This window comes from Podarcis bocagei, assembly GCF_964188305.1.
Source record: "Podarcis bocagei genome assembly, chromosome: 10".
Classification (NCBI taxonomy): Eukaryota; Metazoa; Chordata; class Lepidosauria; order Squamata; family Lacertidae; genus Podarcis; species Podarcis bocagei.
This window is the reverse complement of record NC_138135.1, coordinates 2,708,430-2,727,405: the sequence shown is the minus strand read 5'-3', so window position 1 is coordinate 2,727,405 and position 18,976 is coordinate 2,708,430. Positions and strand designations below refer to the sequence as shown.

Below are 18,976 nucleotides of genomic sequence, written 5' to 3'. Positions count from 1 at the left end.
TCTTCTAAATGTCAGGTAGTTGTTTATCTCTTTGACATCTAATGGGAGGACATTCCACAGGGCGGGCGCCACAACCAAGAAGGCCCTCTGCCTGGTTCCTTGTCACTTTGCTTCTCACAGTGAGGGAACCACCAGAAGGCCCTTGGTGCTGGACATCAGTGTCTGGGCAGAATGATGGTCGTGGAGATGCTCCTTCAGGTATACTGCATCGAGGCCGTTTAGGGCTTTAAAGGTCAGCACCAACACTTTGAATTGTGCTCAGAAATGTACTGGGAGCCAATGTAAGTCTTTCAGGACATGTGTTATATGGTCTTGGTGGCCACTCCCAGTCACCAGACTAGCTGCTGCGTTCTGGATTAGTTGTAGTTTCTGGGTCACCTTCAAAGGTAGCCCCACGTAGAGGACATTGCAGTAGTCCAAGCGGAAGATAACAAGAGCATGCACCACTCTAGTGAGGCAGTCTCCGGGCAGGTAGGGTCTCAGCCTGCGTACCAGATGGAGCTGGTAGACAGCTGCCCTGGATACAGATTTGACCTGTGCGTCCATGGACAGCTGTGAGCCCAAAATGACTCCCAGGCTGTGCACCTGGCCCTTCAGGGGCACAGTTACCCCATTCTGGACCAGGGAGTCCTTCACACCAGCCCACCCCCTGACCCCCAAGAACAGAACTTCATTATTGTCAGGATTCAACCTCAATCCACTAGCTGCCATCCATCCTCCAACCGCCTCCAAGCACTCACACAGGACCTTCACCACCTTCACTGGTTCTGAGTTGAAAGAGAGGTAGAGTTGGGTATCATCCGCATATTGATGGACACCAAGCCCAAACCCCCTGATGATCTCTCCCAGCAGCTTCCTGTAGATGTTAAAAAGCATGGAGGGGAGGACGGAACCCCGAGGCACCCCACAAGTAAGTCTGAACACTCATCCCCCACCACAACTTTCTGGACACAGCCCAGGAGGAAGGAGCAGAACCACTGTATAACAGTGCCCTCAGCTCCCAGCTCCTCTAGACGGTCCAGAAGGATGTTATGATCGATTGTCGCGACCAAGGCAGTTTCAGTCCCATGAAGAGACCTGAATCCCAATTGGAAGGGATCCAAATGGTCTGCATCCTCCAGGCGTGCCTGGAGTTGTTCAGCAACCACCCGCTCAATCACCTTGCCCAAGAATGGAAGATTTGAGGCTGGGCGATAGTTGGCCATACTGGCCGGGTCTGAAGATGTTTTTTTAAGAAGCGGTTTAATGACCGCCTCTTTCAGCGGATCTGGGAATGTTCCCTCATAGAGGGAAGCATTCACCACCCCGCAGAGCCCATCGCCCAGCCCTTCCCGGCTTGCTTTTATTAGCCAGGATGGGCAAGGATCAAGGAGACAGGTGGTTGGTTTCACGCATCCAAGCAGCCTGTCCACATTCTCGGGGGTAACGGATTGAAATTGATTCCATGCAACTTGACCAGATAGGGCTCTAGCACTCTCTCACCCCGACCCTGCTCCCACGGTGGTGTCTACCTCCTTCCGAATATGAGCAACTTTATCTGCATAAAAATTTGAAAAATCGTTGCAGGAGGTCTTGGGGTCTTTACAAGGCCCCGGTGGTAAAGGTGGTTCCATTAAATTGCAAACCACCTGAAAGAGTCTCCTGCTACTATTTTCTGTAGATGCTATAGCGGCGGTGAAGAAAGTCTTCTTCGCCATTGCTATCACCACTTGGTAGGCTCGACATTGAGCTCTAACCTGTGTCCGGTCAAATTCAGAATGAGTTTTCTGCCACTGGCACTCTAGCCATCTCAGCGATTGTTTCCTCACCCGCAGCTCCAAAGAAAACCATGGGGCTGTCAGGTCTCCATGCAGTCGGAGAGGGCGCTTCGGAGCCAGACAGTCGATAGCCCTGATCAACTCCACATTCCAGCGGGCCACCAGGGAATCAGCTGAAAGGCCATCAACATGGGATAAAGCATGCCCTACCACTCTCTGGAAACCATTTGAATTCATTAAGTGGCGGGGGCAGACCATCCGCATTGGTCCCACCTCCCTGCAGAGGAAAAGGGTCACGGAGAAGTCCAGTTGCACCAGGAAGTGATCTGACCATGGCACTTCTTTTGTTTCACTTTTACCTAGTGTCATATCACCCATGTCACTATTGGTATCTCCAGGAGAACATCCGCGATGACCTGAAGCAGCTTGGGCAGCGGGGAGGTCAGTACACTAAAAGGAATCCTGTACTGCCCCTATTGCCCAGCTTCCAGAACATGCACTCAGAGAACTGGGTCTTTCATATGCGCAGAAGCGCCAAATTGCACCAGTGCCTGTGCAGACGTGGCGCTTCAGGATGCGAATGCTGTGGTTTGCGGACGTGCCTCAGTCACGGGTTATGTCTGCAACCCGAGGTTCCACTGTACCAATTTTGTTTTAGGGCTTAATTTGCAGTAAATTTTATTCCTTTATTCATAATTGTTCTCACTGTTCTACTGTGAACTGCTCTTAAAATTTTTGCATCCATTTTGTCATATAAGGTTTTGCTTGTTCGGGCTTGGTGTCATATTTGAGTAATAGTTTATAAATTTTACCCAGAAGGTAGAACTCTGTTATGATGGACTCAGATTCTATCTTTTCACTGATTTTCACTGTATGTTTGCCATACAGTCTTTCTTGAATCTGGATATTAGTTGACAGTATGTAAGCAGTTTCATATTTTTTCTCCTCTTTAATACTTTGGCATGTATTTGATCTGTTCTTGAAGATGAACCATATCTTGGTACAATATATACCGTATTTTCCACTCTATAGGACGCACCGGACCATAGGACGCACCGAACCATAGGAGGGGGAGAACAAGGGGAAAAAAATTCTCCCCCTCTCCGCTCAGCGCCCCTTCAGCGAAGCGGGATGAGAAACGGAGCCCCTTCCATTTCTCCTCCAGCTTCACTGAAGGGGCGCTGCGCAGAGAGGAAACATTGTGCAGTGCCTCTCCAGAGAAGCAAAGCCTGGAGAGCAAGAGGGATTGGTGTGCACCGACCCCTCTCGTTCTCCAGGCTTCAGGCGGCTTACCACAAGCCTTCGGAGATCAGCAGAAACTTGCGCTGTGCTCCAAAGGCTTCAGGCGGCTATCCCTGAAGCCTGGACAGCGAAAGGGGTCGGTGCGCACCGACCCCTCTCGCTCTCCAGGCTTCAGCGAAAGCAACGCGTAGCCTCTGGAGCGTGGAGGGAGCGCTCCCTCTGCGCTTCGGAGGCTTCGTGTTGCTATCGCTGAAGCCAAGGAGCCTGCATTCGCTCCATAGGACGCACACACATTTCCTCTTAATTTTTGGAGGGTAAAAAGTGTGTCCTATAGAGCGAAAAATACGGTAGTCATTTATTCTCCTATCGGCTCTAATAATAATATTGCAGTGGTGACATTAACAGTGCAGGTAAGGAGATTTTTGTGATTTTTGTAGTGCAACTCATGATTTGTGATTTGTGCCCGTGGCTATGATGTGTGATTTGATGGTGACTTTGGGGAGCCCCAATGCGAAAAGAGTGAGGATCCTTGAGGATCCGTGCTTCAAAACTACCTTTTTGGGCCATGGCGTTGCCAGGAAGCCGTGGATCCATAATTTTTATGGTGCAGGCTCTGCTCCTGGCTATGACGTGTGATTTGACAGTGAGTTTGGGTTGGCCCAATTCAAAAAGCGTGAGGATCCATGAGGATCCGTGCTTCAAAACGACATTTTTGGGCCATGGAGTGGTCAGGAAGCCGTGGATCCGTGATTTTTGTGGTGCAGGCTGTGCCCCTGGGAATGATGTGTGATTTGACGGTGAGTTTGGGGTGGCCCAATGCAAAAAGCGTGAGGATCCATGAGGATCCGTGCTTCGGAACCACGTTTTTGGGCCATGGAGTGGCCAGGAAGCCGTGGATCCGAGTTTTTTGTGGTGCAGGCTGTGCCCCTGGGAATGATGTGTGATTTGACGGTGAGTTTGGGGTGGCCCGATGCAAAAAGCGTGAGGATCCATGAGGATCCGTGCTTCGGAACCACGTTTTTGGGCCACGGTATGATCAGGAAGCCGTGGATCCGTGATTTTTGTGGTGGAGGCTGTGCCTCTGGACATGATGTTTGATTTGATGGTGAGTTTGGGATGGCCTGATGCAAAAAGCGTGAGGATCCATGAGGATCTGTGGTTCGGAACCACGTTTTTGGGCCACGGTATGATCAGGAAGCCATGGATCTGAGTTTTCTGTGGTGCAGGCTGTGCCTCTGGACATGATGTGTGATTTGACGGTGAGTTTGGGGTGGCCCGATGCAAAAACCGTGAGGATCCATGAGGATCCGTGCTTCAAAACCACGTTTTTGGGCCACGGTATGGTCAGGAAGCCGTGGATCCGTGATTTTTGTGGTGCAGGCTGTGCCCCTGGACATGATGTGTGATTTGATGGTGAGTTTGGGGTGGCCCGATGCAAAAAGCGTGATGATGCATGAAGATCCGTTCTTGAAAACCACGTTTTTGGGCCACGGTTTCGCCAGGAAGCCGTGGATCCGTGATTTTTGTGGTGGATGCTGTGCCCATGGCCATGATGTTTGATCTGATGGTGACTTTGGGTTGATCTAGTGCAAAAATCATAAGGATTCATGAGGATCCGTGCTTCGGAACCACGTTTTTGGGCCAGGGCGTGGTCAGGCAGGCGTGGATCTGAGTTTTTTGTGGTGTAGGTTGTTCCCCTGGCTATGATGTGTGATTTGACAGTGAGTTTGGGTTGGTCCAATGCAGAAAGTGTGAGGATCCATGAGGATCTGTTCTTGAAAACCACTTTTTTGGGCCATGGTATGGCCAGGAAGCCATGGATCCGTGATTTCTGTGGTGGATGTTGTGCCCCTGGACATGATGTGTAATTTGAAAGTGAGTTTGGGCTGATCTAGTGCAAAAATCATGAGGATTCATGAGGATCCGTGTTTTTTAACCATGTTTTTGCGCCATTGCGGCACCACGAAACAGTGGATGCGTGATTTTTTTGGTTCCTCCTACAGACTAAGATGTGGTCTACAGTAGCATGGTGTTTTTATTTTGTTTCAATATAAAAATCATATGAATTCATGAGGATCCGTGCCTCGGATCCATGTTTTTATGGTCCTGCTGCGCGGCAAAGTGTTGGATCCACGTTTTTTATAGTCCAGTTTGTAGGCGTGCCTTCTAGGTGTGATTTGACACTGCATTTGTTGGAATTATTTTTTAAAAAGTGGAGGATCCATGAGGATCCGTGTAGATCCGCCTTTTATGCAGACCCGCTCTTTGGACAAGTCTGCTTGGATCATGTGGATCATCAATGGATTATATGGATCATCCATGATGTCATACCCATCTCACGGAGGGGGGGGGGCTCAGGATGAATCTCCTGCCACGTGACTGGGGGAGTCTGGGGGCTGACGGGGGGCAGACAGGGCTGCTGTTTTGCTCTCCGTACTATTTCAGCTCAGGTTTTACTGAAATGGGTGGATTCATTGAAGAAACGGGGCTACGCTGTAAAGAGGCAAATGTGTCTACTTTGTTACCACCCAGTGAGTTGTGTTGCAAAGGCCATTTGCAGAAAGGCTCCTATTGTATCACCTGCGGCTACATGCCGGAGTTTGGGTGTTTTTGCGTAAATGTGTCTGTGTAAATGCGCTTATCCCCGTGCATTTATAATGGCAAGACATTAAATCCCATAAGATCCACAAGCACCAGAACCATAGGCCCACATAGGAGTCCAAAAGCACAGAACGAAGCAGCCCTTAATCCCTGCCTAGGTAGCTGTCAAAAGCTGGGTGTCCAACAACAACAACAACTTTTTTTGTACCCCACCCATCAGACTGGATTGCTCCAGCCACTCTGGGCGGCTTCCAAAAGAATAAAAGGAAACATAACCCAACATAAAACATTAAAAGCTTCCCGATACGGAGCTGCTTTCAGGCATCAATGGAGGCCGTATAATGGTTTATCTCCTGGACATCTGGTGGGAGGGCGTTCCACAGGGCAGTCACGACAACCCAGAAGGCCCCCTGTAACCTCACTTCTCGCAATGAGGCACCTGCCAGAATGAAGCAGGACCACCTGGAGGAATTATACCCTAATGCTTTCCATATAATTAGTTAGCCATATATAACCATATATCCTTATAATGCTTTTTACCCATGTTTGAATCATGAAGGCTTCTGCAAAGCTTAGGGCAAAATGCTTAGATTTGAAAAATCCAAAATGAACTCTGTCCCAGTTCTCTCCCCTTGTTCTTCTCAATGTCTCGCTAACATAAGGGGGGAAGCAATAAATCTGCTGTGCTGGCATTTTCCTCCTGTCCAGACAGGGTCCTGAGCAGCTGAAAACAGGAAGATGCTAACCGCAAAATGTCCCTGTTTGGCAGATGTTGCGTAGGAGAGCTTAACGGCTGAATACAGTTCCTTTCTTCTTTTTATTAGGGGAAAGGTCGGACTAATGTTCAGACTGAAGAAAGCAGAAGTTGGGAGGGAACTCTTTACATGATCAGCGGGCAAGACTTGAATGCGCTCATTGGTTTTATTTTTGCTGCCGTGTGCGATTGTATTCGATTATGTCATGATCGATGATGTATGTACTCAGATATAAAGCCTCAGGGCGCTAGAGCTGGGCGGCCCAGTCTCTGGAAAGGATTCCACAGGGTCAATTATTGCTCAGCAATAAATATCGCTTTCTTTTTCTCCACTGCTGCGTCTGTCAATTCTGGGACACAATTTGAGTGGGTCACTGGTACCTTAAAAATCCTTGCTACAAGAAGGCCCTCGGAGCTGGACCTCAGTGTCCGGGCTGAGCGATGGACGTGGAGACGCTCCTTCCCTTCTACTGGGCTGAGACCATTTGGGGCTTTCAAGGTCAGCGCCAGCACTTTGAATGGTGCTCGGAAATGGACCGGGAGCCAGTGAAGATTTCTTAGGACCCATGTTCAGGGGCCAGCTGTTAGGGGGCCAAAACTGAATGTATCCCTTGCCGGAAGTAATCCATAAGCCTCTCCTCCTCCGCCTTCTCGGGATGCCGTTGGTGCGCGATGCTCCGGCTCTCGGGAGAGGGAGAGGCGTGAGTTGGGTGCGCTCGGCTTGCCAAGGGTTAAACAGAAACGAGCTGGATTCCTAGATAGGAAAGTAAGACCGGGGGGGCAGGGTCCTCCAGAGCGAAAGCCCAATCCCCCCCTTTCCTGCAAGAAGTCGGGCGTGTGGGGGTCCCGTTGGTTCGGCTCTGCAGAGGCTGCCTGGGGGCGCCTGCTGGGATCCGGTGAGTCTCCTCTCTCCCAGGATAGGGCCCATGGGGAGAGCGGGGGTCCCAGCGCTGCAAGGCGAGAGGGGGGCAAGTCAGGGCGCGGAGGGTAGCAGGAGGGCGGCAGCTCTGCTCTTCCTTTGCATGGATGCGCTGCTGGCCCCTTGGATCCAGGAGCAGGGAATTGCATGCAGAGAAACCCCATTCAGATGTATGGATCAGTCCCCTTGTATAACAGAGGTTGTAGGTGGATGGAAACGTTCGGACATTCGGTACCTAAAACCTCACCTGTGCAAGGAAGGAAGACGGAGGGCAGGGAAGAGAAAGCGCTTCCTCTTGCAGGGCAGAGTAAAACCTGTGGAACTCCCTCCCACAAGAGGCAGGGAGGCCACCAGTGGTTGCAGGAATTGATGTATAGGTTGGGGGGTTGCCCCTCCAGCAGATCTCATGCACATGCAGCCCACTACCAAAATCAGCATAATCACTTTTGTGACTTGTGTGATTTGTCCCCACAAAACACTTCATCACAGTTTCTTCCTCTCTATTCAAAGGGCCTCTGCTGCACGATACCAAATGTAAGAATTCACTGAAAAATGTCTCTATGTACTGACTCACTGGGAAAACTTCAGAAATCCACATAGACATGTGAGCTCAGCTACTCAGCAGCCCCTCTGCCTGAGTGATAATCCCTGGCATCCTGAGTACCAGACAGGTAGCCATTGTAGAAATACCAAACTCAGATGAAGACAAAAGGGTGTGATTCACTTGGCTGGGAAAAGTAAGTATCTGTTTTGTTTCACTTGATGGGTGTTTGGTGGAGGGCAGGGGGAACCATGGGGCAGGGTCCAGGATGCTCAGATTCCTGCCACCAGACCTCCCCTTTCATGATGTAACCGTGATGTATGAGTGATGTAGTTGGGGGGCATAACATGGGGATTAAAGGTAAAGGGTAAAGGGACCCCTGACTGTTAGGTCCAGTTGCGGACGACTTTGGGGTTAGGGTTAGGAATGTGGGAAGAGCTTCAACCAGAAGCAAAGTCTCACTTCCCACCAAAGAATTCACACAGGGGAGAAACCTTATCAGTGCTTGGAATGTGGAAAGAGCTTTGGTAAGAGGACCAAGCTCATGGCTCACCAAAGAATTCACAGCGGTGAGAAACCCTATCAATGTGTGAAATGTGGAAAGAGTTTCTGCCAGAAAGCCCATCTCACATCCCACCAAAGAATCCACACTGGGGAGAAGCCCTATCAGTGCTTGGAATGTGGGAAGAGCTTCAGTAAGAGGACTAACCTCATGGCCCATCAAAGAATCCACACTGGGGAGAAACCCTATCAGTGCTTGGAATGTGGGAAGAGCTTCAGTAAGAGGACTAACCTCATGGCCCATCAAAGAATCCACACTGGGGAGAAACCCTATCAGTGCTTGGAATGTGGAAAGAGCTTCAGTAAGAGGACTAACCTCATGGCCCATCAAAGAATCCACACTGGGGAGAAGCCGTATCAGTGCTTGGAATGTGGAAAGAGCTTCAGTAAGAGGACTAGCCTCATGGCCCATCAAAGAATCCACACTGGGGAGAAGCCGTATCAGTGCTTGGAATGTGGGAAGAGCTTCACCCGGAAGGACAACCTCACTTCCCACCAAAGAATTCACACTGGGGAGAAACCACATCAGTGCTTGGAATGTGGGAAGAGCTTTGGTAAGAGGACCAAGCTCATGGCTCACCAAAGAATTCACAGTGGTGAGAAACCATATCAGTACTTGGAATGTGAAAAGAGCTTCGGTAAGAGGACTAACCTCATGGCCCATCAAAGAGTTCATACAGGGGAGAATCATAGAATTTTAGACCTGCAGGAGACTTCTGGGTCGTCTAGTCCACTGCAGGACTCTCAACTAAAGTTTCCATGACACATTGCCTTCAAACTTCTCCTTACAAACCTCCAAGGAAGGAGAGTCCACAACCTTCCAAGGGCGTCTCTAATTTGAAGCCATTGGTTTGGGTCACAGCCTCCAGAGCCGGTGAAAACAAGCTTGTTCAATCTTCCACCTGACAGCCCTTCCTGTTCCTCAGAAGGCTTGGTTCCCCAACGCTTAATTGTCTTGCTCACCCCCCCCCCCTCTGCACACCTCCCAGCTTGTCAAAATCCTTCTTAAATTGGGGCACCCAGAACTGGACACAGGACTCCAGGTGTGGTCTGAACAAGGCAGAAGAAAGTGGGGCTGTTACTTCTCTTGATCTGGACACTTGACCACTTGACTTCTTTGGACGCAGCCTAGAATAACAGCCTATTTTGCTGATGTTGACTCATGTTAGTCTTGTGGTCCACTAAGACTCCAGGTCATTTCCACATGTACTACTGGCAAGCCTGGTATGTCCCATCTTATATTTGTGCAGCTGATTCTTTTTACCTAAGTGCAGAATCTTACCTTTCTTCTTAGTGAAATTTATTGGATACCTTTATATACCACCTGTTTCTTCAAGGAGCTCAGTGTGGTCTTAAGTCGTTCTCCCCCTCATTGTTTAATCCTGACAACAACCCTGTGAGGTAGGTTGGGCTGTGAAGCCATCACCCAGTGAGCTTCATGGCTGAGTGGGGATTTGAACCCAGGTCTCCCAGTTCCTAGTCCAAAACTCTTAAGCACTGCACCCCACTGGCTCTCGAATGAGACTCTTGGAAAGTGCATGCATGAGCATTTATTGAAAGTTTCAGTGCAATGTCTTGGTGTTTGTATTTAAAGTTTTATACGCATGTATCAATGACATTAATATAATAATGGTAATTACAGTAGAAGAGTAAATTTTAGGAAATGCTAGATGGTGATAGGGGTAGTTTGGAATGCTGGGATTGAGCAATTGAACGGAACAATTTCCACGTAAATCACAAGATCTAAAGTATAAAAACAAAACACCAACACCAACAACCCCCCCGCCAAAACCCCCAAATTCAAGAGTCTGTTCAGCAGCCTCAGCTTTTGCAGCTGGAGTCAATCCTGGCTCTGCCCTCCCAGGCTAGGTGAAAAAGGTCTCTTAAGGAGAGAGCCCGTCTTCTGGGACTTGCAGCCAAGATGGTTGGCTGCCACCATTGGAGGGTGGAATGGAATGGGGCAGTGGTGGCAATTGTGGAGCAGGGTTGGTTAGACCTGCAGTAGAGAAACAGCATTATAATCCCCGTTGTTGCAGCTGTAGTAAAGTTTCAAAAGAAAAAGAAAAGAAATGAGAACATTTGAAACCACATGTTTATGTCTATTTTTTAAATAAATCAGTTTAATGAATCGATGCACACTTCCTCCTCTGTTATGTTTGGGGTGAAGTGTTGAAGAGTCCTCTGTGGTGGCAACAGGAATAAAGGGGAGTTTGGCAGAAGATCCATCTCCTAGCCGTGCACCTTGAATGAAACGGGAAGGTGGCCCAGGGATGGGTGGGCAGGGCCAGAGCCCCTCTGAGCAAAGGCTGTGGGGGCTCAACATGGGGAGATAAACTGAGAGTTCAAAGTGCTTCATAAAAACCAACTCTGCTGTCTTTACAACATCCCTATGAGGTGGACCTGTAGCCTTTCCCCATTAATGTGGGAAGTCGAAGAGAGGAGGAGGAGAGCAGAGAGGGGCGTGAAGCAGAGACTCTGTCCCTCTGCCCTCTTGCAAGTTGCACGCACACAATGCGCTCTGATTTGCGCTGCTCATTCACATCTGTTTTAGTCCCCCAGGCATTTACTGAAATGGTCTAGGTGCTGATTTTTAAAGTACATGATGTTGTTGTTGTTGTTTAGTCGTGTCCGACTCTTTGTGACCCCCTGGACCAGAGCATGCCAGGCACTTCTGTCTTCCACTGCCTCCCGCAGTTTGGTCAAACTCATGCTGGTAGCTTTGAGAACACTGTCCCACCATCTTGTCCTCTGTCGTCCCCTTCTCCTTGTGCCCTCCATCTTTCCCAACATCAGGGTCTTTTCCAGGAAGTCTTCTCTTCTCCTGAGGTGGCCAAAGTCTTGGAGCCTCAGCTTCAGGATCTGTCCTTCCAGTGAACACTCAAGATTTTTTTGGAAAATCAATAAAAATTATTAAAAATAAAATAAAATCCACACCCCAGGATATTTCCCCTATCACCTCTTTTCCACCTGAGCCTCAGCCCCATACCTAAAACCCAGACATCCTGCAGTGTGCCAGGATTGTGACTCCTGCCCTCAGGAAACAAAATAGCTTTCCCCCCCCCCCCGATGCTTAGGTGCCCTGAGGGCTGTGCGGGACCCCCGATCCTTGAAATGAAAAAGGGAGGGGCTCAGGAACCCTGAAGGGAGCAGGCGGGGAGGGGGCTGCACAGGATCCAGAAGCTCCTTCTCGCCGATTCCCCCCCCCATGAAGTTCCTTTAAGACACCACATTGCAGGGGGCAGGTTCACTTGCAGCGAAACAAAATGCAACTGCCCTGGTCGAGTGGAGCCAGGCTGGGGGGCAGCGTGGGGACCCTGGAAAGGTACCCCTAGAAAAAATGTGCCTCCCCAGTTGGAGGCAGCCCTCCGTCTGAAACACCAAGAGAGTAAACGGACAGTTCTCTGAATGGAGAGGAGCAGAAAGCGGAGTCCCCTCAAGATCAGTATTGGGACCTGTGGCTTTTCAACTTGTTCATAAATGATCTAGACTTAGGAGGGAGGGGGCAAAGTTTGCTGATGGCAGTAAATTGTCCCGGGGTTCATGAGTGAAGGTGGGCACCCCGGGAGACTTCCCTGGTACCTGCAACCCCTCCTTTGCTCTCTTGAAATTAGGCTTCGGGGGAAATCTCCCATTCAATTTCAGTATTTCAAGTTTTCTTCAGAACGCGCAGGGCAGGAGGCAGCGATGACATTCTGGTGAAGAAGCAGTACTTGGAGATCATGCGGTGGGGGGGTGACAGAGTTTGGTGCAAAAACCAAAGGTGCTTTCATCTAAAATTATGCTCACCATTGTGAGATGTTGCCTTATTTCATTATTATAATGTTTTACATACAAACACCAGAACTTCACATATACCTCATGCTTTTAGGAATGATTTCCTACTGAGTTCATTGCTCAGAGTGGACTCTGAGAGGAAGAAGTCCCACACTCCATACATCTAAATGGGTTCTCCCATGTGAGAGTCCCTAGATGTTCCTTGATCACTCTATTATAAATAAAGCATCTTTTGCAATCTTTTCATTTAAACTGCTTCTCCCCTCTGAGTTTGTTGATGGTTTGAAGGGTTTTAACTCTTAAAGTTCTTCCTGTCCATAAGTCTGTTGATTTTGAACTTCCACTAAGAGTGAACCTCTATCTACTTTCCTGATATTTATATGGTTTGTCTTTTGTGTGAGTTTGTTGACAAAAATCAAGGGTTCCACTCTGACTGAAGCTCCTTCCACACTCCATACCTTTGAATGGTTTCTCCCCTGTGTATCTGCTGATGTTTTCTAAGATTTCCACTCTGAGTGAAGTATTTACTGTACTCCATACATTAAAATGCTTTCTCCCCTGTGTGTGTCTGTTGATGTTTCCTAAAACATCCACTATTACTAAAACTCTTTTCACACTCCATACATTGAAATGGTTTCTCCCCTGTGTGTGTCCGTTGATGTGTTCTAAGTTTTCCATTATCACCAAAGGTCTTTCCTCACTCCATACATTTATATGGTTTCTCCCCTGTATGAGTCTGTTGATGTTTTTTAAGTGTTCCACTCTGACTGAAGTCCTTTCCACACTCCTTCCATTTAAATGGTTTCTCCCCTGTGTGTCTCCGTTGATGTGATCTAAGGTTTGTACTCCGACTGAAGCTCTTTCCACACTCCATACATTCATATGGTTTCTCCCCTGTGTGAGTCCGTTGATGTGATCTAAGGCTTCCACTATCACTAAAACTCTTTCCACACTCCATGCATTTAAATGGTTTCTCCCCTGTGTGTGTCCGTTGATGTCTTCTAAGGCTTCCATTATCATTAAAGCTCTTTCCACACTCCATACATTCATATGGTTTCTCCCCTGTGTGAGTCTGTTGATGTTTTTTAAGGTCTGCATTCTGACTGAAGCTCTTTCCACACTCCATGCATTTAAATGGTTTCTCCCCTGTGTGAATCCGTTGATGTCTTTTAAGGTCTGCATTCTGACTGAAGCTATTTCCACATTCTATACATTTATATGGTTTCATCCCTGTGTGAGTCTGTTGATGTTTTTTAAGGTGTCCACTCTGACTGAAGTCCTTTCCACACTCCATGCATTTAAATGGTTTCTCCCCTGTGTGACTCCGTTGATGTGATCTAAGGCCTCCCCTCTGACTGAAGCTCTTTCCACACTCCATACATTCATATGGTTTCTCCCCTGTGTGAGTCCGTTGATGTGATCTAAGGCTTCCACTATCACTAAAACTCTTTCCACACTCCATGCATTTAAATGGTTTCTCCCCTGTGTGAGTCCGTTGATGTCTTCTAAGGCTTCCACTATCACTAAAGTCCTTTCCACACTCAATACATTTATACGGTTTCTCCCCTGTGTGTGTCCGTTGATGTATATTGAGGGTTCCACTCTGACTGAAGTTCTTCCCACACTCCCTGCATGTAAAACGTTTTCTCTCTCTGTGAGTCCGCTGGTGTATTCTAAGTTTTGCATTCAAACAGAAGCTCTTTCTGCACTCCATACCTTTAAGTGGGTGATCCCCTGTGTGAGTCCCTTGATGTGATCTAAGGTGTGCACTCTGATTGAAGCTCTTTCCACAATCCATACATTTAAATCGTTTCATACCGATGTGAGCCTGTTGATGTCTTCTCAGGTTTCCACTAAAACGGAATCTCTTTCCACACTCCATACATTTATATGGTTTCTCCCCTGTGTGCGTCCGTTGATGTTGTCTAAGGTCTCCACTCTGACTGAAGCTCTTTTCACACTCCATGCATTTAAACGGTTTCTCCCCTGTGTGAGTCCGTTGATGTTTCCTAAGGTTTCCATTATCACTAAAGCTCTTTCCACACTCAATACATTCATATGGTTTCTCTCCTGTGTGAGTCCGTTGATGTTTCCTAAGGTTTCCACTATCACTAAAGCTCTTTCCGCACTCCATACCTTTAAATGGGTTCTTTCCTTTTTGTGTTCCTTGATGTGAACTGTGTGCTCATTCAGTGAAGCAGATTCCACATTTCACACATTTTAATGGCTATTCCTAATGAAACGAAAGGTGCCTTGTCCCCTGCAATTCTGTCTTCTCCATCACCTTTTTCAGAGTGGGCAAAAAGGAAATCCTTTTTGGGTTTCAGGAAAGAGAACACAGGAAAAAAAGGACACATCAACTGCCATTAGCACCTTCTCTTATTTCAACATCTCCCACATTCTCCCATGTCCTCCCCATGTTCACAATTTTTAGGAAATGATAATGGTAATGTGTCAAATGGTAGCAATGCATCAGCAAACTTTCATAATCCTCAATCATCTTTAATAACACAGCATGATCTTGGAATACCGTTGTCCTCTGAGACTGCCTTTCAAATCAAGTGGTTGCCCCCATTTCCACCTCTAGTTCTTCATGAATCACCTACACAGACCCACTGACCTCAGGAGGTCCATATGGACTATTTTGGGAGACCCAGGCCTTCATCTCTTCCAGGGACTGTGGTCTGGGTCAGTCAGAGAACTAGTGACAAGGCTTGGTGCTTGGGGTCCGAAGAATGGGTGCTCAGGGAAGCTCCTGTTCTTGGAGATGGACCTCTGTCTAAATGCCTCACATTGCATGGAGAGAGCCGGAGAAGCAGAAGGAAAGCAGATGGCAAATGGGAATCCCAGATGGAAACACCCACCCCAATGGTTCTTTATAATGATGATGTGCTGCCTGATCCTCTGCTTGTCTTCTGACAGAGGACTATCCTAATCTGGCACTGAAAGGCAGGATTTTCAGGGCAGGGAGATAACTGTACTTAATGGTAGGTAGCCATATTGGTCTGATGCAGTTGAAGTAAAAAAGTAACAAAAATATTCCAGTAGAACCTTAGGGTCATGGGAGAAAAGCAATGAGAAACCTAGACAGCATCTTATAAAGCAGAGACATTTTAAGGTCTCTGCCAACAAAGGTCCGTATAGTTCAAGCTATGGTTTTCCCAGTTGTGATATATGGAAATGAGAGCTGGACAATTTTTTAATTTTGTATTTCAAATATGTCCAACCAACACGGCTACCTACCTGAATTTAGATGTCATGGGGTGTTGGGGAGCAGTAGTTCCTTGGGTGGGGGACATGTCCTGCACCTCCTGGGGTCATTTTTCCACCCTTGGTCCCCACCCTGCACTCAGGTCTCACCTGTGGCTTCCAGAAGCTGTCAGCATGCAACAGGGGTTCAAGGAACGGCTTCAACCGGCCGGATAAACCAGGTGAGGAAAGCTGATGGGTCTCAAATCCTTGGGGGGATGGGGAATTCTGCTGCACCTGAAGTCAAGCCCTGGTGGATGGAGAGGAGGAGAACAACCATGAATCCCACAGCCCAGAAGGCAGATTCTGCCCGTGCGGAAGAGGAACGTGAAGGGCAGGTGGGGCACGTCCACCTGGAGGCTTGTTATCTAGTCCCAGGGTTACTCTGACCTTGAACTATATATAAATTACAGTATTGAAATGTGCCTGCTCCCACTTCATATTCTGCTATTACTCTACTCTGCTTGGCTGTTTCTTACTTGAGTGCTGTTTTGGCCCCTGCCTTGCCATGTGGACCTCAAGGAGCATCTTCACCCCCATCGCTCAGTCTGGACAGGGAGGTCCTCCTCCGAGGGTCTTCTGCTGGTTCCCTTGCTGTTAGAAGTGAAGTTCCAGGGAACCAGGCAGAGGGCCTCCTGCCCCATGGAATGCCCTCCCTTCAGAGGGCAAGGAAACAGGCAACCATCTGACATTTAGAAGACAGCTGTAGAAGACAGGTTTTTAATATTTGATGTTTTACTGTCATGTATATGTACTGTAGGGACGCGGGTGGCTTTGTGGGTTAAACCACAGAGCCTAGGGCTTGCCGATCAGGAGGTCGGCGGTTCGAATCCCCGCGACGGGGTGAGCTCCCGTTGCTCCTGCCATCCTAGCAGTTTGAAAGCATGTCAAAGTGCAAGTAGATAAATAGGTACTGCTCTGGCGGGAAGGTAAACGGCATTTCCGTGCGCTGCTCTGGTTCGCCAGAAGCGGCTTAGTCCTGCTGGCCACATGACCCGGAAGCTGTATGCCAGCTCCCTCGGCCAGTAAAGCGAGATGAGCGCCGCAACCCCAGAGTCGGCCACGACTGGACCTAATGGTCAGGGGTCCCTTTACCTTTACCTATATGTACTGTAAGTTGCCCAGAGCGGTTGTGGGAAAAGAAGAATACTATAACGCCTAGAGTGGTACCTCGGGTTACAGGTGCTTCAGCTTACAGACTCTGCTAACCCAGAAATAGTACCATTTGTTAAGAACTTTGCTTCAGGATGAGAACAGAAATCGCACGCCGGCAGCAGGAGGCTCCATTAGCTAAAGTGGTGCTCCAGGTTAAGAACAGATTTTTTGTAGTTATTTTGGAATTTTTACTGCAAAATTAGCTTATGAAATATTATGGGTGTAGAAAATCACAGGGTTGCCGTAAATTATAATCCCACCCAAAAATTCTCATTCCCATACAGTCTGTACATTTGGGAAGGTCACACACCTCACCTGTGCTGATACTGGCAGTCTTTGGCCTGCACAGGCACACCCAGTGTGTAGAGCCTCCAGCCACAGTCACTGTCTATCCTGAAAAGGGGTCCTTTGACTGGGAAGATTCATGCAGTCACTGTCATCGGATGATGATGGGTTGTATCTCAGCTTGTCAGTCACTCTGACATTGCCTATGAAGAATAAGAGGAATAGAAATGCTTTGGAGGTGCAACTTCTGTATCAATCCTGAGAGCCATTCCATGGACTCTGCACCTCTGTTTCTGAGGACAGGTGTACATTATCCTCATCCTCAGTGGGTGGAAAAGACAATCAAGATGGAAGCCTGAGAGAGAGGAAAAGGTTTCTGGCTGCTTCCTGGGTGGGATTGCGGAAACCAAGAGCCGCTTCTGAGAAGGCCTCCCCCCTCCCCTCTTCCTCTCGGGATTTCCTCTCCTCTCCAGGGGACCAATGGGTGGACTGGGCAGAATCGCTGTGTCTGGACAGGGCAGGGGCTTATGGGGTGGGAAGAGGATGGAGGTTGCAGGAAGGAAGGGTGGGGGGACTGGACCCCCACTTTCCAGGGATCCCTCTCTGGTCGCCTTGAAGGGGGGTGTCGATTTCTGGGCAGGAGGGAGAAGTCAAGGAGGCCCCTCCAGAGAATCCCCAAGGAAGCCACGAGGGAGACGTGTCCCCAAAGACTGGTCTGCCTAGCTCTCTCACCCTCGCCAATGCTGCCCTTCCTCCCGCCGCCCCCCCACATCATTGACCCCCTCTCTTTCTCCCGGAGTCTCCCCTGCATCCAGAGGCTTCCTTGGCTCACCCCCCTCTCCGTCCCTAATCCCCCCCAAGATGAGCCTGTTAACGGAAAAATCCGAGGGCTCTCTTGGACAAAACAAAGACACCAACCAGGATAACTTGGAGCAAAACAGCAGCCTGTAGGCTTGGCCTTTATTGAACTGTTGCAACAGGGTATTCCCTTCCCTTGCAAGAGAGAGGAAAGACCCAGAACAATGGGCTGCAAGACCTTATAAAAACTTTTGAAATTCCCCTCCTCTAGGTCAAGCCCACCCCCAGAAACATCATGCATACATTACAGAAAGGAGGGGTTGACATCATGCATACGTTACAGAAAGGGTTGACATCATGCATACATTACAGAAAGGAGGGGTTGAGGGAGGAGTTGTGGTGGTAACCTGAGTGTCCTGTCACCTGGCTGGTTCCTCCTTTCCCCCTCCCCATGAGTACTTTCCAGGTGACAATGGGGAGTTTGCAGTTTCCTGCCCCCAGAGGGAAGATCTGATCATTGTCCTTTGTTTCAGCCTGTGGTGAATCCACTGTTCTTTGTGATTTTGATTGTCTTCTGTCTGGGATTATCAGGGTTGACATAGCAACTGGGCAGGGCTCCTGTGGATGTGCTGGTATGCTGAAGAGATTATGGCTGACCAGAAACCAAGCACCCCCCCTTTGATAGTCCTTGTCACATGGAGTAAAAAATGGAACAGTGCAAATCCGATGTATGGTTGATTTTCTATGAATTTATAACAGAAATGTGGCGTATGTAGTGTGTGAGTGTGAGTGTGAGTGAAGTTTGTGCAAACAGAATGATTGGGGTGGGGGGGTTCCTGCTACAAGCTGGAGAGGGACAGGGGGGTCTCTATCCAGGCGCCTCCCGCACCCCTTAACCCTTTCCTGGCCCGCTTCTCCGCGCCCCAGGGAGTCTTCGTGGGTGGGCGCCCCATCTCCACCCCTTCGCAGCACGCGTGCAGACGCTTGGGGGAGCTGGCGGGGGTCTCTGGGTCCTTTCCCCCCTCCCCCCCACTCGCGACCCCTTTACCTTTTTGTCCTCGCTCCCGATTCTCCTTTCCTGCAACATCCACGGGGGGGGGGGTCCCCTGCCTCCTCCCTCCCCTTTCAAAAAGCGCCCCCCCCCCAGTTACGGCGCAGAGCAGCAATCCGGCGCAGAAGCTCCACTTCCGGGAGAAGCAGGCACGGTAGGAGGGGGGCTCCCCCCCCCCGCATTACCGGAGCAGAAGCCGGATTGGAGGAGGAAGAGGAGGAGCCATGTATTTGGGGGGGGGGTGATTTGGGATTGTGTGGGCGGGATGAGAGAAGGATGTGCCGGGAGG

General features: G+C 49.0%; 2 protein-coding genes across 4 annotated transcripts in view; both read right to left on the bottom strand.

The window, feature by feature from the left end:
* LOC308595651 (uncharacterized protein) overlaps positions 1 to 18,976 on the bottom strand; it is a 223,249-nt gene that overhangs the window by 195,836 nt on the left and 8,437 nt on the right. For 2 of the 3 annotated variants that reach the window (XM_081210195.1, XM_081210200.1), the window contains exon 1: positions 6,736 to 7,247. The gene's annotated coding sequence lies outside the window, so the exon portion shown is untranslated. Of the gene's footprint in view, positions 1 to 6,735; positions 7,248 to 16,868; positions 17,042 to 18,976 lie in introns of those variants that run through there. The other variant, XM_081210193.1, reaches the window with a different exon arrangement.
* Positions 11,453 to 18,976, bottom strand: part of LOC308595606 (uncharacterized protein) — a 115,903-nt gene continuing 108,379 nt past the window's right edge. The window contains exon 4 of the mRNA XM_081210052.1: positions 11,453 to 14,285. Within this exon, the coding sequence (XP_081066178.1) occupies positions 12,847 to 14,285 (1,439 nt within the window). The 3' untranslated portion in view covers positions 11,453 to 12,846. The remainder of the gene's footprint in view (positions 14,286 to 18,976) is intronic.